The 27,593-nt window shown below is 39.4% G+C and overlaps 2 protein-coding genes across 3 annotated transcripts; both read left to right on the top strand.

The window, feature by feature from the left end:
• The first annotated feature begins 1,525 nt into the window (after positions 1-1,525).
• Positions 1,526-27,565, top strand: LOC124637444 (protein Wnt-11b-like). Of its 2 annotated transcripts, none has more exons than XM_047173947.1 (7): positions 1,526-1,804; positions 18,832-19,067; positions 24,212-24,428; positions 24,523-24,789; positions 25,012-25,174; positions 25,522-25,778; positions 26,138-27,565. In XM_047173947.1, exons 1-7 carry the CDS (start codon positions 1,734-1,736, stop codon positions 26,313-26,315), a joined length of 1,389 nt encoding a protein of 462 aa, XP_047029903.1. In that variant the 5' UTR covers positions 1,526-1,733; the 3' UTR covers positions 26,316-27,565. The 2 variants fall into 2 exon arrangements, with proteins under 2 accessions (XP_047029903.1, XP_047029894.1); XM_047173938.1 differs by having other exon boundaries at positions 24,523-24,807.
• LOC124637457 lies at positions 16,686-18,752 on the top strand. The gene is made up of 2 exons (XM_047173959.1): positions 16,686-16,776; positions 17,476-18,752. Exon 2 carries the CDS (start codon positions 17,533-17,535, stop codon positions 18,574-18,576), a length of 1,044 nt encoding a protein of 347 aa, XP_047029915.1. The 5' UTR covers positions 16,686-16,776; positions 17,476-17,532; the 3' UTR covers positions 18,577-18,752.
• Positions 27,566-27,593: the final 28 nt, after the last annotated feature.

Here is a 27,593-nt window from a genome sequence, read left to right as displayed (position 1 = left end):
CTCGCGTGCGGCGCTTAGGTCGCGCGCGAGCTGCGCGCGGGCGGCGCAGAAGCGGCGCACGAACAAAAATGCACGCGCGCAGCTCGCGGACAGCTCGCGATCGGCTCGCGTGCTGCGCATTCGCGGCGCATTCGCCAGATGTGGACGCACCCTTACATGCAACAACTGCAACTCGCGTCGAATTTGATGACGTCATCCGAATTTGTCGAGGTTTCTTTCAGTTTCAGACGATTCAATATCCGCAAGTGCAAGAGGTTTCATAAAATTTTATGCACCTAAAGAAATTTTAGTATTGGTTTCGATTGGCGCGTTTGCTGCGTTCAGCTTTGATTTTAAAAATTGTAATCTTAAACAGGTTCAATTTTAAGTTCAAGGATGCGTGCACAAGCCAACAGAATAGAAGGAAGATAGGATATTTAATATGATGGCTGGACCGTGGTGAGTGGTGAAGATGAAAACAGATGCTGAGCCCTAAAAAAGCGGGCTCCATTTAGTACCTCATACGATCAGTTGTACAAAGCTCCATTAAAGTTAAAGCTTGTTTAAATCTATTGCTGACTATTTCTTTGTCAACAAGATAAAAGTGTTAGCAATAGATTTAATGAAGCTTTAATTTTAATGGAGCTTTGTGCAACTGACGGCTAGTGATTCAAAATTTTGTTGACTTGAATTCATGAGATAGTTACAGTGACGACTGCTCTAGTGGCATGTGAACGGGTAAATAAGCACCGAATCCGCGCATAATAGGCACAATGCTTCACAATGAATGAATGCCCACTCGACTGAATTGATAAGTGGGTTGTACCGCTTGCGGGGGGAGCGCGTGTCCACCCGCCCGCCCGCCCGATTCGCCGCGCGCCACTGTCAAGGGAATGGTGTATTAGCTGCATATTTGTGCCTATTACAACCCGTTCTCAAAGAGTACTCCGAATTTGTATTATGAAGGTACAAAATAAGGGATAAAATTGAATACCTATTACCTAAACCATTAGCCGTCTTACCACAAAAACTTTTTAACGTCAGTTTAAGACTTGTCTAAAAAAATGTCAAATTATGACGTTGACATATGGTTCATTTTGGAGACACATTTTTTTTAGACAAGCGTAAAACAGTGGTTAAAGTTTTTGTGGTAAGGCCATAGGAATCTGTAAAAATTTTGCAGTGCGTAGACACTATGGATTTTATTAAATTACTTATGTTGATCCAATCTGGTTCAAACAGCTATGTGGGTGTATCAAATACCCTTTATGGCTTATTAAACTAAATCTCTTTGCCAATAATTTTGTGCACAAAGAAACATCAGATTTATCTTTGATATTTTGAAGCGAAAAGAACAGTGGAACAGGGAGTAAAATTAAAAAAGTAGATGCTAATACATTCAATAGCAGAAACTGTTACTAAAAGCTTCCATACGACCCGAAAAAGCGTTAATCATTACTTTAAAGTATCACACCTGGAGTTAGCGTTTTAATCTTTGGCGACTCTTGCCAGTTGCGGCGGCGCGTTTTGTCTGCCTGACCACTGGCCGAGAGTGGCTGGAGGTGGTCGTAGTCGTGCATTCTGTCGCAATCGCAGCTCGGGAGCGCTCATCCCGCATCGCTCGCTGCCCGTCGCCGGGCTCTCCGTGACACTCGACTTTTCCCGCCAAAAAATTCGCGCCCTTGTTACTTTTTTTTGAACAACGGTTTGTTACTGAAATATTCAATTAATGCAGTGATCGATTTTATTTTGTGATGCGTTCTTATATTGCTTTCGTTTTGTTCTTTGTGTTTTTGCCGAAGTCTACGAAGGCGATACGATGGTTGTGAGTATTGTTTATTTTTCTTTTATATATTATTATATTACGCATTATCTAATAAAAACAATCAAATAATTCAAAATTGATTTCGTCTGTACCTTGCTTAATTTTTTTATGAGAATTGATTTAGGTATCTAAGAAAATTGCTCTAACCATTCACGTCATCAAAAAATTGAGACGCTTTAGACCTATCCAAAATTATCTAAATATAAGAATTGAATTTAAAGTCTGAAACATCAGTTATATCGGCCTCACTTGGTCTAGGAATAAATATACTTAGCGGTATTTGACAACGGTAGCATGGGAATGAGATTAAATTAAAATTTACAAGTTCATAAATTCTGAAAATATTTTTGGCAACCGCTACCTACTATGGTAAGTAACTTTGGTGACGACTGTTGGTTCTGTAGGTTGACTGTTGGTGCTGTGGTGGCTTGAAAACGATTTCAGTAAATAATAATAAGATAAGAATAGACAGATAATGAACAAAAATGTTAAACAAAGAACATATTAATTATTTTTACCGCAAAAAAAAACTGGTATGCATGGTGGACACGCATCAAAATGTTATATGCAGTGAAAATCAGACATAAAATAAAACTTATGAATAAATTATAGCTACAGCTTAATGTATTAGGCGTCGTCCTAATTGGCAGCGATCGCACGATGGCGCGATGCGTTTTTCATCTCACGATCTCACTATCTCACTTGCGAGGTTCAAATAGGACACTCTGATGAAATCTGTATGTTTGAACTCATCGAACGACGAGAACGCATCGTGTCATCGGACAATCGCTGTCAGTTAGGACGACGTCTTAGTAGATGAAAAACGCATCGCGCCATCGCGCGATCGCTGCCAATTAGGACGACGCCTTATACTAAAGGTTAAAACGTGCAGATTTTTTCACATCGTCGTCATGGATCTTCGTAGTGAACTGCACTTTGGGCATGCCCACAACCCTAATACGAATATCTTTGTGACGTGAAACTATTTTTTTTTTATCTTTTTATGTAAAAACTCCATAATGTACTTCCTTATGAACTGTTCCTTTGTACATAGTACCAAATGTTCTACTTTATGCACTACCCCTATATATTCCCCCTTACGTACTCTCTTTTACTCTATACATATAGGTACTTCATATAGAGTATGCACCTTCCTTATGCACTCTCTTTGATACCTATAGTTTTTTTTCTAGTACGAGGGGTAGGCTGAATCAGTCCAAAAACAACCAGAAAAATTGTTCGGACTTTTGGATTTAATATGTTGCTCTGTATGGCTATAATATTTATTCATAAAATTAATAAATAAATATTTCACCCTTATGTAGTTGTGGTGGCCTTGTGGGTAATTAAAGAACCAATCTCACAAGTATGAGAGCGTAGGTTCGATTCCAGGTCAGGCATGAACTTTTCTAAGTTTGTATGTACTGTCTTAGTATATCTTGGATACTAAAGACTGTGTTTCAGATGGCACGTTAAACCGTAGGTCCCGGCTTTAATTGATTACCCATGGCAGTATTTCGGGTAGTCAGAAGCCAGTAAGTCTGACACCAGTCGAGCAGTCTAACCAACTGGGGTATTGGGTTGCCCAGGTAACTGGGTTGAGGAGGTCAGATAAGCCGGCAGACCTTCTCAACACGGTTATTTGGGCAACCGGATAGCCCTTGATAACACTGGTTGTCACACTTTCTGGCTTCTAACTACCCATCAGTTTATCATGCACTTCCGAAACACGAAAGAGCGTCATCATAAAATGAGTGAGATGGTCATCTATCATCGGAATCATACCAGCAGGATTCCTGGTTCGGAATTTTCAATTTTAACTGGATCCGCCCTAGTGTCGTTTCTTATCCTCCGTCTATTTCAATTTTCAGTCTGAAAGGATATTAAAGCTGCATATGTTAAGAAAGCTCACGAATACCTAGTTTAAAAAAATATTTTAAAGTGAGTTGTTCACTTAGGTAGTGGTTGAAAATCCTGAGGACGGCGAGTCTTAAAAACAAACATCACAGAGATAGGTTTTACAATTAATTAGAACATAGGTAATTAGCGACACTAAAAACACTGGTCAACACAATTTTTGTTTCCTGATTTTTTTTACTGTTATTGGATGTTTATATAGCCCTGAGTATGTAAAAAATACTAGGAGATTGATAACAGCTTTACTTTTTTTAATATACAGTTTTATTATTTTAACTAAGAAATACAAGAAAATTAATACATATGGTAACAAAATACGTATTCAACACTATCAAATGATCTTTTATAAGATTTCCATGAATGGACGCCTTTAGGTAGATCTCGTTTCAAACTCCAGCGATAGTCTGCCATCATATGGGATCCCACCTTCCCTGATAACGCTCTTCCACTGTCCGAACATCCTGGTGAAATCTTTCACCCTGCTTCTCACCCAGATTTTGTGGGAATCGGTCTAAATGAGAGTCCAGGAAGTGGATTTTTAAGCTCATGTTACACCCTAGCACTTGTAAGTTCGATAGCATGCACTCAACAAGCTCGACATAGTCGTCAGATTTCTTGTTACCTAGGAAATTACTCATAACCAAAAGAAATGAGTCTCGTGATTTTAATTGGGGTCGTTGAGCAGAAAATAAGTTGGGATATACCACTTACTTCGATTTCCCATGGCTTGTCCAGATTACACAATTTTATTTTAAAGTTTTGATGATACGCAGTTTTCACAAATTCAGACATGGGTTTTCGATATTTTTCAAATATATACTCGCCACAAATGTAGCAAATACAATTTGGATTTAGCGCACAACATCTTCTTGACGTAGCCATATCGTAAACAACAATAAATTATAATTAAGTATCCAACAAAAAACCAAAGTCTAACTATATAAAAATAGTGTGAGAGGGTAGTTAGCTATAACTCGAAAACAAAAGCTGTTAGATAAAAACTGTTGCCATTTCAAAAAAACAAAAAAAATATTTTTTTTTGTTGACCAGTGAAATCATTTCTGTAAGCTCGGTAAACACGAGAGCTTGCAGACATAATTGGAAAGTAACAACATACCTAGATCTACTCTATTATTAATTAACATTAACATGAATATTTGAAGTTAATATGCCAGTAATTTTAATGAAGTTGTTAATTAACATTGCTATACGTACTGATAAATATTGTAACATCACAGATGAAAAGCAAAAGTCATTAAAACAGATTAACGCTACTATAATAACGAGCAGCGCCCGACATCGCTATTTACATGAGTCAAACAACGGAGTTAAAACCATTGCGAATTCAATATAATTAAGGAATACATAAAGCGAATTAATCAATACAAGCATCACAACAGCATAAAGCGGTACTAAATAACATTGTTATTGTACCATTTGAAACATCCACAGGATTTAAAGCGGTTGTAACGGGTCGGTTCTCCCCGTCCATCGACGCTCCCTAATTGAACATTGCACTAATGAGCACCGTTGTTCAGTTGCAACCCGCAATTATTCGCCCCCGAGATTACACCCGGTAATATCCGGGAAATGTGAGCTTTGGTACGAACACGATTTTCGGCATAGCTCTTAGTACCTACCTAATTATTTCAATATTACTGTGGTTCGCTAAATTGCTCAGTTAATGTTCTCTCGAGAGCGTCGTAAAAATTTCGTATGATCAAATGAAATTTTGTTATTAGTTTATTGTTTAATATTAAGTTATGCGGTGTATTTTAAGTTATGCTGAATAAGGTAATCCTTTAAATACCATCGAAGAACTAATTGCTGTCCTGAGCGTAATTAATAAAGTTATGATTAATCTGATAATAGAGGTTATATAACTACGTCTTTGATAATATAGAATATACTACGCTACGCTTTCCTTGGTGTGCATAAACTAAAGCTGTAAAAAATTACGACAAATCAGTTTGGCTGAACGCGTTACGTGTAATAGTTTTTCAGATGAACATGAAGTTCATGCTGCTTCGAATTTTAAAAAAAATCTTTAAAATTGTCAGTTTAGTACTAAGGTAGACAAGTAACATAAGGGCGGTTTCTATCAATGGAAAACTTATTTTAAAAAAACTACTATGATAATTCGCAGGAAAGGCCTTTATTCAGAGAAAAACAATATTTTATTCGAATCCACACCAAAAGAAACTTATAGCAATTCATAGAACCGCAACCACGGCAAAAGATGTAAGTATTATTTTTTTTTGGTCGAAGTCACGTAGTAATCTATACATATAATAAATCTGTAAAAAAACTGTGTCTGTACATTGAATATATTAAAAATATAATAATTGGGTGGGGTTTAGAAACAGTAATGGAGCACAAATCCAAAAAAAAATTTTTGTCTGTATGTCTGTATGTCTGTTTGTTTGTACACGCTAATCTTCCTAACTACTGAACGGATTTCAATGATTTTTTCTTTGTTGTATCAGTATTAAGCCTGGTCAACATATAGGCTATAATTTATCTTCGAAACTTGAAGACCTGATGCAGAACTCCAACAGACCAACAAAATTATAAGAGATACAAAAATGGTGCCATGGCAAAAATTGTTTCATGTGACGAGCATTTTCAGCTGAGATAATAAATTTTAAGATCTGGAACACATGATGTGGAACCCCAAGAGCCCAGCTTCTCTGTACCATATACAGGTATGACGTTTTAGCAAAAGTTGTTCAATTTGATAAGCACTTTCTATTGACTTATACAAATTGAAGATCTAAAACACCTGATGTGGAACTCCATCGGCCCAGCTAGACTATAGCATATAGAGGTATCACGTTTTAGCAAAAGTTGTTCAATCTGATAAGCACTCTCTGTTGACTTATAAAAATTGAAGATGTAAAACACCTGATGTGGAACTCCAGGAGCTCAGCTAGACTATAGCATATGAAGATATGACGTTTTAGCAAAAGTGGTTCTATCTGATAAGCACTCTCTATTGACGTATAAACATCGAAGATCTGGAACACCTGATGTGGAACTTCAAGAGCAATACTACACTTGAAATGAATAGAAATGAATGTTATGAAATAGGTATGGTGAATCAAAAAAAATAAACCGGCCAAGTGCGAGTCGGACTCGCGCACCGAGGGTTCCGTACAAATGCTGTATAGATAAAAAGTGAGTTTCGCGCCAACCGTTCAGTTTAGAACAATCATAGTTATGGTAATTTCGTGAGAGTCAAAATAGTTAATATTTTTTATTTTATAATATAACTAAAATAGTAGGCCAGTACCTTGTAAAAGTTATTTTATTGAAGTTATTTATATACAACATTTTATAGTCATCATTCAGAAATCTGATTGAAAATAACTATAAGGTCATGGGGCATATCTGACCCGCTTTGTAAAAAGTGGCGGACATGAATCAAAGTAGTTTTAAATCGTGGAGAATGGTATGACGTTTCTTTGAATATAAATATTTTATTAAAATTCCATGGAGACGAATGTCCAGGATCGTTTGAAAAATATAAAAGACAAGCAGTTTCAGAGGATTGTACAGGTTGCAATGCTAGTTTTTATTGTTAAAGACATTTCATAAAGAAGGAAGGTGCCAATCCGGATGACCAGGATCTGATGAGGATCTGGAAACCCTGAGAAATCGAGGGCAACTCTTGAATATTGTAGGCACGCATCGAGTCATAACCAGACATGTGAGTGTATTTTTGAGGGTACTGGTAATTAGTGAAGGTTTGGAGCTGATTTGATTATGGAGACTACAGAGAGTCAAGGGAACTCCCGAACGGTATGTTGCAACTACCACGTGTTTGGGCTTATTTTATTCGTATTGGCGAAGACTTTCCACAAAGATAGGTTTGACTGCCATTGTGGGATCGACAGCTAAGATCAGATATAGTTATGGGAACTCCTTTACAAATTATAACGTAACCTTGTGTTGGAGCTTATTTTATTTTAGGTGATGAGAATTCACTACAACTTGGGTTAAAGCAGCCATTGCAGGAATGGGATCTTTTATTTTTGAGGGATTAATCACCTAAAGAGCCCCAGTTTCAGGTTTTTTTCGAAACCGCCTGACGACTTGTAGCTGTCGAATTGTAACAACGACTTCTAGAGAGTAGGATTCGGGGCTGCTGGCTTTACGTTTCTAGAGCCTTGACAAAAGTGTAATTCTGTCCCTTTCTTTGTTTTATAAAGTCGGCATTATTTTATTTTGTAGCATTTTACAAACAAATCCAACTTCAAACATATAAAAAAGCAACAAGAAAACAAAAGCAAGAAAGAAATTAAAAAGATGTTAGGTGCATCGGTCTAGAAGTCGGTGTCTAGAGGATGCATATCTATATTTATTTAACCACCGAGATCTAGACCGATGCATATAAACAGTTTTCTTGTTGTTTTAGAAGTTGTTTTTTTTTTTTGTAAAAAGTTTTTATTTTTAACTTTTGTGAAAAGTTCTTGTCAATACGAATAATGTAAGCCCAAACTATACATGCCTACAATTCCTGATAGTTGCCCTCGATTTCTCAGGATTTCCATCATCAGATCCTGACCTGATGACAATGGAAATAAACGGCGAGTATACTCTTTCACTACAAAAAAATGATTTCTCAAATCCGTCAAACTTGGTCGTTTAAATTCCTCATTGAAATGAGGAAAATATTTGATGTTTACACCTGATTTTCTCTAGATTCCCATGGTTCACATTGATGCGACTGTAAATCTGCCATAGTAAATCAGAGCCTTTATCATTATACTGTGCTATATTTCGTTCGTATCCGCCGTGGGTACGGTTTTCATACTAAGGTGCCCAATGACCTTTGAATGATTTAAAATTTTTCACAGTTTAGAGGCCATTATATTTAAGAAAGATTATATTTAGTGTTTGATATGTATTTCACTTTTTATTCAAAACTTTAATATCTCTACGCGTTCATGTGAAAAAGGGTAGGTAGTAAGTTTATAATTATTAAAAAAATATTTTATGTCATGTAAGCAAAAATAATATTTTAATATTTTATGTAACTTCAAATTTATCATTTTCGCAATTTTTCCTTTATCTGTACTATATAACGTTGCTTCGTGCCGAATTTTAAGATTCTGAGTTCACGGGAAGTACCTTGTAGGTTTTGATTCCCTAGCGTGTGACGGAAATTCGTCTAAGGTGTTGGTAAAACTGCTGTATCTTTTGATCGCGTTAACTTAGAAGTTTGATTTTTTCATTGCTTAAAGGGACAATAGACCTAGGTATTTGGTATAAATTTCAATTTGGTACCTTTATTCGTTCGTGAGAAATAAGGTAGTAAGTTTCATTTTATTAAAATATTTTTATTATATTATATAACAAAAAAAATGAGATTTTCGCAATTTTTCCTATATTTGCATTATATAACAATGCTTCATGCCAAATTTCAAGATTCTGAGTTTACGGGAAGTACCCTGTAGGTTTTGATTCCTTTGCGAGTGTCGAGAATTTGTTGAAAATATCGACATAATCGGTTGTATCTTTTGATTGGCTTGGCTTAGAAGCTTGATATTTTCACAGCCTAAAGGGACAATAGACCCGAGTATTTCATGTGAATTTCAGCTTGATACATCCACGCGTTCTTAAGATAAAGGGTCTTGACAGACAGACAGACAGACAGACAGACAGACAGACGGACAACAAAGTGATCCTATAAGGGTTCCGTTTTTTCCTTTCGAGGTACGGAACCCTAAAAACTAATTAGTCCGTCTTTTAGATAACCCTAAAATAATGGACATGTATTTTTCTTTTCTCTCTCTCACAAACAAATAATAACGAAGATACAACAACGCTTGAATTTCGTGTTAAGTCACTGCTTAGTACAAATTTTACATACCTAGACGTGGCGTCACGAGCCCCCACTCTCCGACTTTGTTGCGTTATATCTCATTATTATTTTGTATGTCTCTTCCAGACCTCGGGACTACAGAGTTCCGAATTTTTGGGAGGCAAACGTGGGGCCGAAGCCAACACGCTGAAGCCTTTTTGAGACAACTTTAATGAAATGGTGACACAAAACCGACGATTATCCCTTTATACACTATAGAAATGAACCCAAGGACAATCCCCGGTGGACGTCGTTAAAAAAAAGACAATCCCCGGTTCTGTGCTATTGCTAACTATGGAGGAAAACTACTTGGGCTATTGTGATGGGATGTTAGTGGATGACAATGTATTAGGTACATGTAAAAATGGCAGGTGGAGACTCGCCACCTCACTTACTGGGCTCCCGGGAACCAGGCACTGAATTGCAACAAGAGGGCAACAGGGACATGAGCGGCTGAAGGGTGAGGATACCTCGGCGGACTTTAAACGCAGATTACGCGCTCCCTGTGCTTACCATGAGGCACCTACCCTCCGAGCAGGGCTACTAATCCTGCTCCTGCGACTCCACTCTGGACGGCCAAGCCAAGCCAGACGCGTGAGACCTACCCCCGTCATGGTTCACTCCGACCGGCCGGAGATGGGGGACAGTATACTCTCCCTGAAGAACTCAGTATATATAGCCCCGCGGGGTCGCTACTTCATATATCTCATTATTATGCCGCGTGCCTATATCTCATTATTATTGTCGTTATTATCTCAAGAGCCTTTCTCGTCCCAATTATGTTAGGGTCGACTTCCAGTCACGATGCAACTGAGTACCAGTGTTTTATAAGGAGCGACTGCCTATCTGACCTCCACAACCCGGTTAACCGCTCAACCCAACACCCCTTGGTAAGACTTACTGGCTTCTGACTACCCATAACGACTGCCAAGAATGTTCAATGACAGCCGGAACCTACAGTTTAAAATCCCCTCCAAATAACGGTCATTGGTATCCAAAATATACGTAGAAAGTACATACGAACTTAGAAAAGCATTGGCAGGCACTTGCAAGACCTGGAATCAAAGACGCACGCTCATACTTGAGAGATTGGTTCTCTACCCACTAAACCACCACGACTTCCACTAAGTCACCACGGCTTTGTCATCTATTTAATCTTTTTTTACGTAATAATACGTGTAATATTTTTGCCACACACAACTTAAATGCGGACTAATTAGAATCACTACTTTTATCCCTATGGTCACGTCTATTGCGGTTCAGTTCTCAGCGTTTTGTTTAGTCTGCTGTCCTTTTGCCGTTAAAGTCCAAAAATTAAATATATGGAACGTTTCTAATGGTTATGCGTATTCCGTTGTTTTCAAGTCAACGGGCCCTTAAAATTCAATATCAGACTATTCAGATCTTTGATTTTGCTGACCCCGTAGTCGCTGGCATAAGGGACAGGATCCGCGTACGAAGTCGCGGGCAGAAGCTAGTATTGAATAAGTATTTCTTCGTTCGCGTAATATACTTTTATATTACACATTACTTTCATATCCAAAGTTTTACAGTAAAATGTCCTCTTGTAAGTGATTCCGGTGAGAGGAGCGGTCTCAGTTTTCGCTGAGTTAGCAAGGGCCGTGTGTGGCAGACCGAAAAAAATAATTTCCCTCGCTCGAGTTCCCACTGTGACTTTTCCAGGCGGCCGTCCCGTGCATCTGGCGGGACCTATTATTAGGGGACGGTTCTTAATGCTTTCTTAGGTATTTTTATATGGCTGCCATCTTAGTTTTTACGATTGTGATTTTTATTGAATTCCCCCTTCAGCCTAACGTATGTAGGTGGCCGACGTATGCCTGCCGAGTGCGGGCGAAGGTAAAATATGAGCCACTTAGTACAAGATTTATTTTATTGCACTGTGCCGGACACACGTTTTTACTATTTTATTTTAACTCTTATATAACTTATTGGACGAATTTATTTCATTTTTTTCCAGGAATTTGTTAAATTGGAATTTGGCTCACTTCCGTGGAGCTACCTACGTTATAATTAATCTAAATCTGATAACTTCCTCGAAATCCTACAACTGGGAGTACGGAGTTTTAAGTACTTGCACTGTTCGGGCTAAAATGTGAAGGGCTTCGCAGGGATGCAACTTTGAGCTACCTACTATTAAATTTCACAACTTGTACGGCAAGAGGCAACGCTACACAATGGGCAGAAGCTGTTTGCATACTATGTCGCTACATAATATCATCTCTACTTACTAAGTTAATGCAAGTTCAGACACCTCCTGTGTCTGTGTCCTGTGGCTTTGATCGTTTACAAATAGATTTTATTCATGTGTACTATTGAGGGTATATGGAAGCTTTCCAATTTATCTTAGCAGAGAACAAACGACTTAATTCTTCAACATCTCCAAGAATTGTTTTTGTTGGTCGCTCGAGGGTGGAGCGGGCAATAAGTGCAACAAATCGTTGTGGGCACGATTCATTTGATCTGACACAAATTTATCCGCGCAGTGGTGCTCTTTATTTACACGGACGACGATGTTCAGTTTGTCCTGACAAATTCATAAATTACCGACATCCTCACCGCCGTATTTGTTCGCCTTTTATTTTTGTCACACATTTCTTGTTCGGCCGTATCGACGGCAACCTTTTTGATGTATGCTTCATTAATCAATTGTATACGATCCGGTATAACATATTTCGAACACGACTGAGCTTTCTATCGGAATTCGCTGAAATTACAGAAACATTTTATTTTATTTATGATGGGCAAGCGATTGACCACTATAAAAGGAATAATGCTAAGAACATATCGACTGCAAGCAAGCAATACCTCCTATCTGACATTTTTGTTTCAAAAAACCAAAAAACTTGTATCTACCATAAACTACCTTTAGATTCAAAATAAAAACAAAAAACTTTATTAATCAATACTATGCTTAGAAAAAGAAAACTTGGATTTTCAGTATCTCATTATACCTTCCTCGGAATAAGGATTTTATTAAGTTTTATTGTTCCCCTTTAAAATCCACCCGGAGTCAGATAGGAGGTATTGCTTGCTTGCAGTCGATATACTAATCAATACAATACGTGTGACCAATTTGGAAAGAGAACAAAGAAAATGTGTATAAGTAATAGTTAGAAGGTTATACTAGTAATTAGCGCTCATAGCTGAGCAAGGTGTGGGGGGAGGGAGCGAGGGGGCGGCACGCTGTCTGGCTTGCGTTGACTCACGCGCGTACTTCCCGCGCGGTGCAATCCGCCCGCCCATCGCGTCCGACGCCGACAAAAGCCCATTGCGATTATCCACTTTTAGGTCTTGTCGTTGTCGCCACGTGCTTTCTGTAATCAATGATTACTCTGCAAATAAGTCCTAAAAAATAACTTTTAGTGCTATCACTGTAAACATTACAATCATTAGCAGGGACAAAAATAATTATCTGTGTATTCATTCAACAGGATCAAACATTGACATTTAATTCGTTTAGTCCGGCGTGCTACAAACTTTTTCTCAATAAAGATAAGGCACGACTCGGCACTCCATACCCTCTCTCAGCTTGCAAAAAAACGGTTTTTATAATCTGCTTCATTTCTCTCGCTGGATTAGTTGACAAGATTTATTGACTGATATTTTTTACTTTTTACTTCATTACAACCGCATCCTCGTGTTAACATCTAAAATAACACAGCTGCAGATTCTGAATGAGTGTCGCAACACGTCTCGAAATATCCAATGTTTGGCTATTAAACGACAGTTTAAGAGTCAGTCGAACTCGCGGGTTAAGTCTAGTACTTATTTATTTTTTGTATTATTGTGTAATAAAATAGGAACCAATTTATTAAACTTATTAAATAGCTAGGTACAGTAACTCCTGACTTCTGAAATGATTTAAAAGTTGCCCAAACATCATCCGCCTTTTATCGTTGCATTATTTTAACAGTGCACCATGTTTAGTGCACGGTCATATCAATAAAATGAAACAAATTGTTCATTTCAGCGCGTTGACTTAGATAAATAGCCCTTGTATTGAACAATTTGTTGAGTAATCCGTGCATTTGTTTCAATTATTCCCGGCTTCCTTCTTGATGGCCACTTACCTACATTTAAACCTAATGGGTTTCTCTGCCACGTGCTCGGCATATAAATTCGTTGAATACGAAATAATTACGGATATATTCCTGCACAGTATCCATTTTATGACTTTTGTGATATCCCTCATAAATGTGCTATTACTATATTCTCGAACTCGAATTTCATATAAGTGACTATAAATGCAAATCATCCTTTTATATAGAAGTGCTATATGCTTGTGGTTGGAAATGCAGGATCTTGATTACGTTACGTAAACATTTTCCGTACGAGTGAGTGTGTCAAATGGTTCATAATTAGGGAGGTATCATTGTCCCGTGTGTAATGGAGTGAAGCAGTTAACACTGGCTGGGGCGAAAAGCAGCTCTTGTAACTGATCATTACAAATTGTAATCTTTGGCTAACATTATGAAATAGTCAATCTATTTCATTGTTTACGATTTTGTTAGTTTATTATCCGTAGCAAGTGGATGTGGGCATGGGAATGATTTGACAATTCTACAATTTGTAGCATGCATTACCGTGGCAAATTTAATTTTCATTTGAAGGGGAGGCGTTTGTAGAAATAAAGCAACCGTCAGCATAACCAATCGGGATGTGACTGCAGCAATGTATGCGTGTATTTTGTTTTGTTAATTTTGTTATCAGGATACGTAGACGCTGAACTATCTATTTTATTTCAGTACCTGAATATTGTTTTAAATTATGCAGCGCTAGTTATTTTCACATTAAGAAGTTCGATAGGTACTGGGAAAGTTTCCCGTAAAGTTCCCTTGCCGCGGTGCAGGCTGGTGGCCGCAGGGGCGGCTACACACGCCACGACAATCATACAGCATTTAATCATCATTAAAGCGGAATCAGCGCCGCGCCGCTGCAGCCGCGTCAGCTGTATTGCGCCCCAAACGGGCTTTTTTGCTTCATCGCGGGTTTTAGGCGAAGTTTTTTTTTTAATTGGCAGTACAGGACAGCACAAATAATGTTAAAATTCAATGGGGGTTTTTGATAGAATTTGTTTCCTGTGTTGAGCTTGATTTTAGTGGTTTTGTTTCAGAGACTCATAAAAGTGTCGGCCACGGCTCACGGATTCATTAATTGTACCAGAGAACAAAACGCAAAAAACTCACCTAGAGAACAATAAGCAAGAAATTAGAAAATGCAGCATAGGTAGTATGCAAATGTAGGAATTATCTACCCTTTCATTTAATTCAATAGAATTGTAATATTAGCCATTTTTACAACAGTGGTTCTTTCTGCGTATTGCGTAGACATGTGACCCTTTTCGGTATTAACAAAAATTATACTGTAACTTGACGGCCTATTTTATCTATATGGACAACACAAAGAGATTTACCCGAAAAATGTTGGGTGGTCTTTTGTGCCGACTACCAGTTATGACAAAGCCAAGCCTTGTACCCCTCTGCGCGGTTCTTTGTCTACCAGATCGAGATAGGCGCGTAAAATTTGATACGGGAATTATTTTATTAGATCAAACGTACACGTGCGCGGCGTGACGAATGCGATAATGTGCCCGACCCGAGTCCAACAACGGAACAATTACATTCCACATGAATTAACCATAATAGTAGGATTACGGAAGCTTTGGGCTCGCAGCACCGTGACACGATGTCCGGAGTCAATTGGTGTTGCGCTATTCTGCGGATGCGTGCTGCGTAGCTGTTTCCAAGTTTGCAGGCTGCCAGCTATTAATGTTGATTGCATGCGGAGCGAGTGACGTGGCCCGTCGGAGCTACCGTGAGCGGTGACGTCGCGTGCGCTGTCCCCTACCACATTACACGGATATCAGTTTTCCGAAGGATATATTATAGCAAATATTTAGAGGCTTCTGACCTTAAAGTGGCGTAATGACGCTTTACTTATATTTGGCCTTACTAACTTTTGCTACCTGCCTGTGCCCTTTTTTGTTTCAGAAAATAATTAAAGTATTCAGGTTACCCCAGCTATTTAGCACTCCTTCGGAAGGTAACAATTTAAAAGGGTCAAAAAATCTAGGGGAAATTAAATATTATTATTAATTACATAGGTACATAGGTTACGGACGTGTATAAGTATGTAATTGAATGACATCACAATTTACTTAATCGAAGAATAAGTTCATTAAGTAAGTACCAGTTAACATAAGAAGTAGCGAAATAACTTGACCAATTCTTAATTAATTGCATCTTTAGAATACAATATCATTTCTTGCTCGCAAATACTTCTCCCTGTACATATAGGTACTTAGTTATTGATTGATTAAGTTAATATTAAGCTAAAGACCACTATTTTATAAAAAGAACCAAAGTTCTGGATAAGTAAGTAGCCAGTGTAAAGTTTCAGAATGTAAAACAAAAACAAATTCTCCATACATAGTAGTATCGCGGACGTAGGGTCAGTGTTAAGCTAAAAAGGATGGAAGGAAGGAGGGCTTGTTGTTTATTGTTCGCTCGGTCGCAAAGATATGCGCAACCGAGCGGCGACCGGCCGCGGAACTAATGCATCAATAATGAACTTGCACTATACGTACTTCGCAATAACTTACAGTAAACCTTACCTTTGAGGGCATAATTACCTTACCCCTATGTTGAACCCCCGTAGCAATGTTAGCTCTAGCTTAATTACCTCCGTGGCATTACTTTTTAGTTTTTACTAACATTTTCACGATAAGTTACTTCCTATTTTTGCTTATAACATTTAAGTAACCAGGTACGGTACTTAATCGCTTAAATTAAAACATAACTGCATAAAGCTGCCTAAATATGTATTGCTTTCTTTTTCTTTTGTAATCACTGTTAATAAAGTTTAATTAAAGATAAGAGTAATGCCACATAATGAGCGCAACAAATTCAGTTAGTTTCAAACTATGGTACAAATTCAACCTAGATATTTGAACAAAGCGTGTTCCCCTCGTAATATTGGAAACGGTACCATCGGCAACGCGTGTCCTTGGCAGGCACGACGAAACGTCAATGAAATTTAATATACCGTCTACGATAACCCAGTTATTGTAACGTAACCTGTATATAAAAAGCGGCAAGTACGCCTGCCGCATCCCTCGGCAGTTCGCAGTCGGCGGGTAGTACGGAGTGCCCGCCCGCCGCCGCCGCACGTAAGCTCCCTTTGCTACGAACTTGCTACGCACGCTTTAGCCGCCCAGCACTACGCTGACTGGCACACGTACTAGAATCTATTGGTAACGCAAACTAGAACAATAAATCAATTATTATATTAATTTATTTACTTATAGAATTATTTATGCACTTTTGTATTACACAAATATAACTGCATAACAATGGTGTTTTAATTGAAGCTTAAGTAGCTCGGGTAGGTACCTACATTAAGCTGACCGCTACACATACAGCAACGTGTTGATTTAGCCGGCGCAATGGCGCACGAACAGTGACGAATCGCCCTCCATTGTGGACCACTCACGAGCACTACAGCAACGTTTCACATGGTTAACTTTTGTGCCGTCTGTAAACAATAGCCAATGATAAACACTCGTCCACCATCGCTCCATTCCAGGCACAGAGTCATCAATCAAACATCAAATAGAGTTAAAAATCCATCAATGAACATTGAAATGTGACTGACGTCGATTATTACGTGTACAAGATAGGTGATGCGTACGTTTTGTAGATGTAGAGCTAGTAGGACAACACGAGTAGGTAATAATTTTTTTGAAAAATAGTTTTATTATTGGAACCGACGGTTTGATACACATGCACGCACATGCACTACCCTTGATAGGTATTTTATTTTTGTCTCTGAGATACCGATCGTAATGCATAATTCTATTTTGTTTCAGCTCAAACATTTTCGCTCAGATTCATGAAAATGGATTTATAAAAGTTATAACTTTACAATGAGTTTGTTTGTCGATTTAAGTCAGATTAAATCTTCAGTAACAAACCTATCTGAGATGGTTGACAAGATATCTTCTTCTGTTTCTAAAGAAAAGAAACCAGATGAACGCCCAAAGAAAGACGAAATCCTGTACAGGAGTTCTATGTACAGCAGCTCCATTCACAAACCGACGACTTTAGGTTTCGGCGTGCGATTTTCCAGTCAAGAAGATGTATACCAAAGCCTGCCTATGCCTTCGTCTAGACTTCGGAGTCACATGTCTCTTCCGAATTTGGGTAAAGCTGAAAACGTGTTCGATAAACCTTCGGCGTCGCGCCAAGACGACAGGCCGAAGATAGTAGAGCTTGACGAAGATAGACTGGATAAACACAAAACGACCATTAATTTATCATCAGAAAATCTCAGTGATTGGATTCTTGCGTCCATTAACAGGAGACCACATTTCGATGACGTCGGAGACACTCACCCCATGGATTTTTTAGAAAATATTCAGTACTACATATCCGAATTAAGAATGGCAGAAGAAAAACAGTTGCCATTCATAATATCGTGTTTAGAAGGAGTACCACTCATGTGGGCACGGTGCTTCAAGAGCGAGTTCAAAGACGTAGAAACATTCTACGCGGCTTTTGAACAAGAATTCTGGGGCCCAGACAGACAAAAAGCAGTACTATATGACATGAAACTAGGAAAATACGATGATAGTAATCCAAGAGTCAGTATGTCAGAATACTTTCTGCATAAAGTATCGAACTACCGGCATTTATCGCCACCACCTTCGGATCTAGAGATAGTTTATTCGTTAGCAGCTCACTTTCCAACGGCCGTGGAGCTGGAGTTGCGCCTCGCACCGAAGCCGACGCTACGAGAAGCCTACCACGTGCTACGCCGTAGAGAGGGCGAAGGTTCAGATTTTTTACCAAATTATTTGTATGAAATGTGTGAGGCGTTTCAACGTGGTCAGAGGCCTGAATCCGCAAGACGTGGGGACGGGTCATCGTCCTCTTACAATGTAGAACACGAAAAGAAAGTACCGAAATAGTATCAATAAAAATATTGCACTTAAGAATAAACGTACCAATCACTGCCATTGAATAATTTAAATAAGTCATAGAAGGTAAAATGTTTTTGAAATAAACAGTTGACATAAAATTCCTGATGTTTTATTTAGCTCACAAATCAATACTTCAACTAAAAGAGAATCTTTTCCCCATATCACGGAGCCATTTAGATAATACCTACATTTAAGAAGAGTATCTGCACCGGCTATGATATTATTATTTTTAATTATATACAGAGCGTTGCATGAGAGCGAAGGCAACTGGACGGAGAGCTCGTGCGTGGAAGCTCGTCGTGCGGGCTGGCTGTGGGGCGGGCAGGCGCGCGCGTGTCGGCGCCAGCCCTCCGCCATGCCGCACGTGGCGGGCGCCGCGCGCCTCGCCCGCGCCGCCTGCCTCGCCGCGCACCAGGGCGAGCGCTGGAACTGCTCCTCCATACAGCTGGCACCAAGATACACTCCTGATCTCCTAACGGGTGAGTTCCACTTATAATTTTATAAAGCATCTAAAACTTTTATCAGTTTTCAGGTACATTTATGATGTGTGTAGTAACTTATTATTTGTTATTCGCAAGAAACCATCACCGCCCTTAGTAGAAAAAAGTTGGCACTTCCATTACTAATGTAAGATAAGCACAAAGTTTGTCGAGTCTTTTAAATCACCGTGGATGTATTGTACGAGCGCGGCCGGCGTGACGACAGCGCCCTTTCTTTCAGCAACGGTGCGCGAGTACCGTTCCGCTCCAACCATTCTTTTTATTTACATGACACATGAACATATTTATCACTTCTCGGGTAATTAATTTCAAACAACACCATTGTTTAAATTTAATTTAACTGGTCTATTGTTAATTATCCCCTAATAGAGTGAACGTTGAACGGATAGACAGTAAAGAGCAATCGTGCCGATTCCGATCGTAGGTAAGGCCGGCGCAGGAACCTTATTAAATAACAGAAGAAGTCACGCGATGTCTTCATAACTCTGCGCCAGCACGGAACTCGTTGAACGAGCGCCGCCGCAGGTCGCCTGTACAACACGTTGACTCTCATAGCGTGACGGGGCTGCATACTAAGTAGCTCAATATTGATCTAATAAATGAAAGATAAACGCACCTACCGATCCGCACATACAGTTATTTATTTCCGAATAATAATTTTATCCTTCAGCAAGATTCTCATGGAAGATAAACGGAGAGGGAACAAGCTTTTTCCTGAATTTTAACACTATCCAATCTTTTTACGTCGCTCTCTACAATCAATGTTCAAGACTCTAAAGAGACTAAAAAACAACTATCTAAAAGTTAGGAATAGAAAAGAAGACAAACAATGGGCAAGTTTTTCTAGTTTTAGCATGGTCGGCGACATTGTGTAGTTGGCAGCGAGTGCGGGCCGGATGCCGACGGTCGACTACTGCGAAATACGAAGCATTGTTTTTGGTCACCATTTCGGCGTCCGTCTGCCCACTTTAGGAAATTAATTGACACGGAACGTTGTCGGCTACAAACAAAACCGTTAGGAATCTTTGGAGTGCTCCCGGCTTGATACATTTTAATTAAAAGTTTTACGAAGCGAATAAAGTCTGCGGCCGCTGAGGCAATGAACAAAGAATAACTTTTCAGTAAGAAGGTGTCTACTTAGATAGGTGTCCGTCTAATTTTGCATAGAGATCTTAACTTCGAAAAATTATTTCTCATTCATGAATAATATTCATCTGTTTAATTCAATGAATAATAAGGACACCATAGATAACGAACTACCGATACGAATACCTAAGTTATGAAAATGGTCATTTAATTCAAATACCCCAACTGGTAAACGGAATAGTTAGAGGTTAGCAAACATCAAGCAATCACTGAAGCTGGCACCGGATGTAGCCACGTTATTCATCCATCGCCCAGGACTGACGTGACAGGTAGTGCCTATCGCCGGTGTCACGACATCGCATCGCAAATATTTGACTTTATTATGAGTTGTTTTCCGTGATATTTACCTTTACCTACATGCAAAAAATGTACCTAACGCAGGACAGCCCGTGACATCGCGTTTCTATTCAATACCTAAATAACTGAATATTTTTATGGATGTAGCTTTAACCGAGATATTTAATACTTAATTCAATCACCACAGTAGGTACCTACCTGATACTACCTAAGTAATGGCGATGCCTCTTTGATATCGGTTTTGTTTGTGGAAGTAGGTACGTCCAAAAATAAGTAAGTATGAAAATTGGCAATTATGGCGTATTAGAATCCGAAACTTTACAACGTAAAACTCCCTAAACGAAACTTTAATTTTAAATACTTCTCTCGTTTGATTAGATTACAGCTAGAAAAGGCTAGATCACAATTATTTTAAATATAAGATTGAACTATACGCAAACAGGTCACCAAGAATACAATCAGCTATACATAGGTATATTTTAATTAAATTGAAATTCCGAGTCACCTAAAAAAACGTTTAAAAATTGGCTGCCGGTCGCTTCGCTACGTAACCACGTAGCGTTGGTTTCGTAGCCGGTTTCGTAGTAAAAATAATTGTTCCTACGTTACAGTTAGTTACGTAGGAAGAATTATTTTTCTTGCTACGAAACTTCTTTCGTAGAAGTAATGTTTTTTCTTCAAACGAAACCAGTAAAGTACATAGCCAGATTTTTTAAATAAGGTTCTACCGGAACACATTCTTTCTAGGAAACCATTCACGTAGAGTTGGTTTTCCACATTCCAAGGTGTCCTGTCGTGTGTATATGTCACCGGAAAATAACAAGATCCGTAAGTTTATCAATTTACTAGGAAGTTTATAAACTTTCGTAAGATTCTAAACGGGAGATAAATTGTAATATTTTACGTCCACATTTTCGTAAATTTATCAATTTCCGACGTCATACGGTAAAATAAACTAACGAATATCTATTCGTAAGATTTTATATGGTTCGACCAATCACAGAAACTCTTTTAAATATACGATCTTTTAATTTCGTAAAATAACACACTGCTCTCTGATTGGTCAATGTTCATAGTGGCAATGCTTGTGTCCATAGGGCGGCCGCGAGGAAGGAGAAGTGACACGTGACAGCCAACCAATCAGATCGCGCGTAGCGTTTGGTTACTGCTTACTTATTATTTTACGAGTGAGTTCAGTAAGTTTATCAATTTACGAAAATGTGGACGTAAAATATTACAATATATCTCCCGTTTAGAATCTTACGAAAGTTTATAAACTTCCTAGTAAATTGATAAACTTACGGATCTTGTTATTTTCCGGTGACATATATATATAAACTATACTAAACACTGTGCGCGATATCGCTAGCCATATTTTTTTGTATATTTTTAAATAATTTTATGGGCCTGACTACCGCGGTGGTCAGGCTTATTAGAAGCCAGAAAACTCATTGCAATACGCGCCGCTTCAAGGAGTTCTGCCTTCTGAATATGTCCGTTAATCCAGCCGCCTAGCGAGAGCCTCATCAGGTTAATTACTGCCGCTCAATTTTCTTTTAGACCATTCTATCAGCTCTTTCGCAGATAAAGCTACTACGAATTACAAGTAACTCTATATGTATACACTGTATTTCAGTTGGCTTCTATCCTCACAGTAATGGGGCTCGACTACAATAGTAGTTCAACGACTTCCATTTTTCCAACTACGCGACGCAAAGAAGACGTTATCGCTTATGGTTGCATTTCTGATCGACTGTGTCAGACTTAATTTCAGAAACATGCTAGTAACTTGAATAACGATGATTAACTTAGTTGAAAAATATGTAGGCTTTGATGATACGAATAGAAATACGTTGATGATTTTTCATGTTGTGCAATGTGAAGAAAACAATATATAATTTATGCCGACTTGTATGTACAAAAATCTTATAACACCCCGTCGTTTTTGCGTCGGTGGTTAAAAATACACTTGGTAATTAATATTTGCTTCAACAAACTTAATATTCGCCGTACACTGCAAATAAACTACTGAGAAATAAAAACTCCTGAAATCAAACAATTTCTTTAAGAGCTCGGGGGCGTTTTCATAGGAAAAGGGAACGAACGACGAAGTTAATATAAATCAATCCCGCGAATCCTTATTGATGAGATAAAGCTTTTCTTCTGAAAACCATGAAAGTTATCTTTAGTCTGTTAAATTAGAAAGGCGATCGAATGCTCGTCTTACAATACGATCAGCGGTGAGGGCTTAGGGTCGAGGTACAGCGAGACGGACAAAAGATTTAATTACACGCATGAATCAAGCGTGCAGGGTGCGGGATGGTGAGGGTAGCCGTGGGAGGGGGAGGGACGTCATTCAGCGATAACCGTGAGCTGTGCACTCACGCGCGGTCTGCGCTGCCGATGTGCTGTGTGATAAGCCCGTCAGATGCCATTGTTTAACTCAGCTAAGGACGTGCGGGCTTTATCGCGCTGATATCGTTTGTAATTTAAAACGATTCTTCGCAGAAAGTGCTTATCAGTACCTACAAGACCTGTACAAAGGTTCGGGATTAAAGGAAAAAATATGTTTTGCTGAACGTGTAGGTACTTAAATATTTTATACTTTCTTAGCTACAAACATAGTTAAATCACGTCTTGACATTGCTGAAGACTTAAATATCCCAAACGGACCGTCTGCATGACTTTTTGCAAGACTACGACTCTGATTTGTGAACCTTTTATTTAACCAATGTACTCCCCTTATGAACTTCCTTATGTACTCCACTTATGTACTCTCTTGATGAACTTCCGTATGTACTCCCCTGAATGTGCTGCCCTTTTGTATTTCCTTTTGCACCCCCTTATGTACTGCCTTTTGCACACCCCTTATGTACTCCCCTTATGAACTTCCTTATGTACTCCCCCTTTGTACTCCCCTGATGAACTTCCTTATGTACTCCACTTTTGTACTTTCTTTTGCACTCTCTTATGTGCTCTCTTATGAACTCTCTTACGTACTCCCCTTATGTACTTTCTAATGTACTCCCCTTATGTACTCCCTTATGTACCCTCTTATGTACTCTCTTATGTACTCCCTTATGTACTCCCTTATGTACTCTCTTATGTAGTCTCTTATGTACTCCCTTATATACTCTCTTAAGTACTCCTCTTATGTACTCCCCTTATCCACTCTCTTATGTACCCCCTTATGTACTCTTTTAAGTACTCCTCTTATGTACTCCCCTTATCCACTCTCTTATGTACTCTCTTAAGTACTCCTCTTATGTACTCTCTTATGAACTCTCTTATGTACTTCTCTTATGTACTCTTATGTACTCCCCTTGATTCTCCCCTTGTGTACTTCATTATTTACTTCTTTATAGTTTTCCTTATGTATTTCCTTTTACCACGGATAAATAATTTCGATACCTATCTCGGTCATGTAGATACAGAGATATGAGATTCTAAGGGTAAGATAAAATGTTAAAGAGGTGTAGAAAGACGCTACAATTCCTAGCTACGGAATATCCAAAAGTGGACAAGTATTGCCGGCATTTAAGACCTATTTTGCGTTTGTTGCACACCATAGGCAAGAGTCAATTGGCTGAGCTGATGGCATAACCCCAGTAGGAGATGCACTCAAAAAATAAGAAAAATAATAACTTTATGAATTCAACTCAGTTCGTCGTCGTTCTCAGGCACTCGCGAGCAAGCGTACGTGTATGCAATGTCTGCGGCTGCACTGACGTGGTCGGTGGCACGCGCATGCGCGGCGGGCTCGCTGCCAGCCTGCTCATGCGCTGCACCTCCCCGCGCGCCCCCGCGTCCTCCCCGCCAAGCTCAGATCACACCCGCTGAACCACACGCACGATTCAAATGGGGGGGATGTGGAGATAACTTTCAATGGGCAGAGAGGTAATTTCATTAACATTTAAACGTTTAGTTCACTTAGGTAAAGGGAATATTCAAAAGATTATATGAGAAATTCTACTATAAACTTTAATTTCAGATTCGCGAAGCAGTTTTTGGATGCACACGAAATAGATGTTCGAGAGGGGAAGGTTGAAAACATCCTAGAAATAGAAACAACAACTACAGAATTACCTACCACTACAACAACCATGGAGCCGACGACAATGCCTCCTGTGGTTATCCTCGTGGACGACCAGCCGGCGCCAGCCAACACCAGCGTGGCTCCGAAGACGAGGAAGAAGGGACGTCGCGGACGGAAGCGTTTACCGCGCTCACCGCGACGAGGAAGACCCACTCGGAAAAGGTTCAGATCTAGGCCGAGGTTAGCGTATATAAAGCGTTTTTGCACGATCCTCGCCACAATTTCGAAGGATTAGGGCAGAGGTGTTTTGTACGCATTCCTTCCCTAGACTTTAGATGTTTTTTTTTTCAATGAAGTTCCAAGCAAAACGCTTACTCATATATTTATACTCATTTTATTTTTAATAATATATCATGAACTAAACTATGCCATGTTTCGTACCAGGTACGAATACGAAGATAGAAGTTCAAGATACCGTAACATCGAATACCGGATGGCAGCCGACGACCCCAGATTCGATCCACAAGTGGATTTACGGACGCGGCTTGAACGACTACGAGAGCTCATTGCGTCCGCTAATCTAATGAATGGACGGTTTGGTCGGAAGGTAAATCACAAACATAAAGTTTTATAACTAATTGGAGGGCATTGACATGGACGTTAAAATAAACAGATTTTTATCGAATAATATGCGTCTATTGATTTGCGAATTTAAATTGGAGTGGTGTTCTTAGTATTTGGCAATAAATCTGAAAGGTAAGTATCGAAAGTTTTCATTTTTTTTTGTCATCATTTAATGCCGCAAAAAGTTCACAGACGCATCCACAGGTCCTCTTGTATAATGACAGAACAAGATTCCAAATTGCCTTCAAATGAAGGTTGCATTGCATCGATCAGTGATAAATACGAAGACGACAGCATACGGCATAAGCACTTACGTGATTGTTTGCTTAGGCGGTGTCAGCAGGCATGCGCACGAAGTGCACGTGTCACGGCGTGTCGGGCTCGTGCTCGGTGCGCACGTGCTGGCGCGCGCTGCCGCCGCTGGCGCGCGTGGCGGCGGCGCTGGCGGCCGAGGCGGCGCGCGCCGGCCCGCTGCGCCCGCGCGCCCGCCACGCGCGCCGCGCCCGCGCCCGCCTGCGCTACGTCACGCCCAGCCCCGACTACTGCGAGCCCGACCCCGCCGCCGGCTCGCTCGGCACGCATGGCAGGTAATTTACAAATGTGCCTCTAGCACACAGACTTAGGGTCAATCCCCACTGAAAGAGCAGCGGCCGGCAGCGGCCGGCAGCGGCCGTAAATGCAAGTGATTGAGCGCGAGCGCGGCGGGCCGCGCGGCGCCGCGCTGGGCCGCGCCGCGCCGCGCTCTTACATTGTCCGTGCTCTTACGGCCGCTGCTCTTTCAGTGGGAATTGACCCTTAAAGGATGTACAGATTTTCCCTGCATTGCAGTTATAGTTCTAAAAACATAATTAGCTTCTCGCTTATTTTGGAAAGCCTTAAATTTCACTGATCAGTACATGGCACTGCATAAACGAAGTGGGCCCTTAATGTGAGTGTTGCGTGTCAGGAAGTGCAACGCGAGCATGGGCAGCGGGCCGGGCGGGTGCGGGCGGCTGTGCTGCGGGCGCGGGCGGCGCGGCGTGCGGAGCAGCCGGCTCGAGCGCTGCCACTGCCGCTACCACTGGTGCTGCCGCGTCGACTGCCAGCTGTGCCGCCTCACCACCGAGGAACATTACTGCAACTGATCTCCAAAACTCACATGTTATTTATTCACTTAAGGCTCCACCATCGAAGCTAAAACGTTCTTGCCTTTGGCATAATACAAGTTTTGTGATCCCTACATGATCCAATATATAGCCACGGTTAAATTTTTCATAAAACTTAACTGTTCAATAGATAATTATAAATTTTACTATTGGTACTCCTTAAATTATAGAGACCGCGTCGCCAGTTCAAACAAATAAAGGATACAGTGAGTGTACAGGTCCAGATTACCAAAGATTGATTAGATTAATATTAACATTATACCTAGTCATTTTACCTTCATAAGTGTAGGTTCTTCATATTTGTAAACCACTCCCGCTTTACTGGTATTAGATGGATCTTCCTTTAATATTTTTAATGTCTAGTAGGTACCTAATACAGATTCGGTTATTTTAACATAATACAAATTGGCCCGCATGAGATGGAACTTTTCGGAACCAACATCGCCGTCCTTTTTCCAGATGAAAAAAAATAATTATTGAATTAAAACACATTTTTCATTTTTGATGATAAAACAGCTTTGTGTTTTGCAAGGGAAAAAGAAGCACCTTATGTGCAGCAGAAACGCTAATTAAACAATATGTAGTACTAATATTTCATTATTACCTAAATACTAAAAATAATATTTGATGTATTGAAATAAAGAATAAGTTTAAAGTTGAACCAATAGTGAATAGCCTGATGTTGACATGACATCCTACAGTACTTAGAATCTACAGAATTAATCATTTTATAAGTAAGACTGTTACTTTATAACGTAGAAGATGTTCGGGATACTACGATTTTACTTTGTGTAATGTAACTTTAGTGTGTATTTTTTAATATTTCGACAATAAATTGTAATGTAGCCACGCTGTACATCCGGCTTTCGTAGATTACTGTAATCGTTATTCTTCGTATTAGGGCTAATGCACGCCTCTTGTGTAGAGTTGTGTACTGTTAGAAGTAAAATCGAACAAACTTTTTGCTAAATTCATGATAATACATTACAGAAATCTAACTTCCTGTATGTATTTATCCCTAGTATTACTTACTTTTACATTGATGTACATATTGAGTAGTATTTATTGGTAGTATCATAAACTATATTTAGGTTCTTTTGCTCTATCAACGTAATTTTAATAATTAATACGTAGTTTTAGTCATAGTCTTTTCACGTCAAATAACATTTTATGCAAACATTTTATGGCATAGTGATGTTAAGAACTCTTGTAAATAAAAGTCGTACTTAAGAATTCTCTGTTTTATTTTGCTTTGCG

The sequence above is a fragment of the Helicoverpa zea genome, chromosome 2 (genome assembly GCF_022581195.2).
Source record: "Helicoverpa zea isolate HzStark_Cry1AcR chromosome 2, ilHelZeax1.1, whole genome shotgun sequence".
Taxonomy (NCBI): domain Eukaryota; kingdom Metazoa; phylum Arthropoda; class Insecta; order Lepidoptera; family Noctuidae; genus Helicoverpa; species Helicoverpa zea.
This window is presented reverse-complemented; position numbering and strand designations above follow the sequence as displayed.

What these genes read in the sequence shown, in the direction of transcription:
- LOC124637457 (XM_047173959.1), top strand. Translation starts at nt 17,533, where the DNA reads ATGAGTTTGTTTGTCGATTTAAGTCAGATTAAATCTTCAGTAACAAAC.
- LOC124637444 (XM_047173938.1), top strand. Translation starts at nt 1,734, where the DNA reads ATGCGTTCTTATATTGCTTTCGTTTTGTTCTTTGTGTTTTTGCCGAAG. An exon ending in AGGTTCAGATCTAGGCCGAG is followed by an intron (nt 24,808 to 25,011) that starts GTTAGCGTATAT and finishes GTTTCGTACCAG; the next exon opens with GTACGAATACGAAGATAGAA. An exon ending in ATGGACGGTTTGGTCGGAAG is followed by an intron (nt 25,175 to 25,521) that starts GTAAATCACAAA and finishes TTGTTTGCTTAG; the next exon opens with GCGGTGTCAGCAGGCATGCG.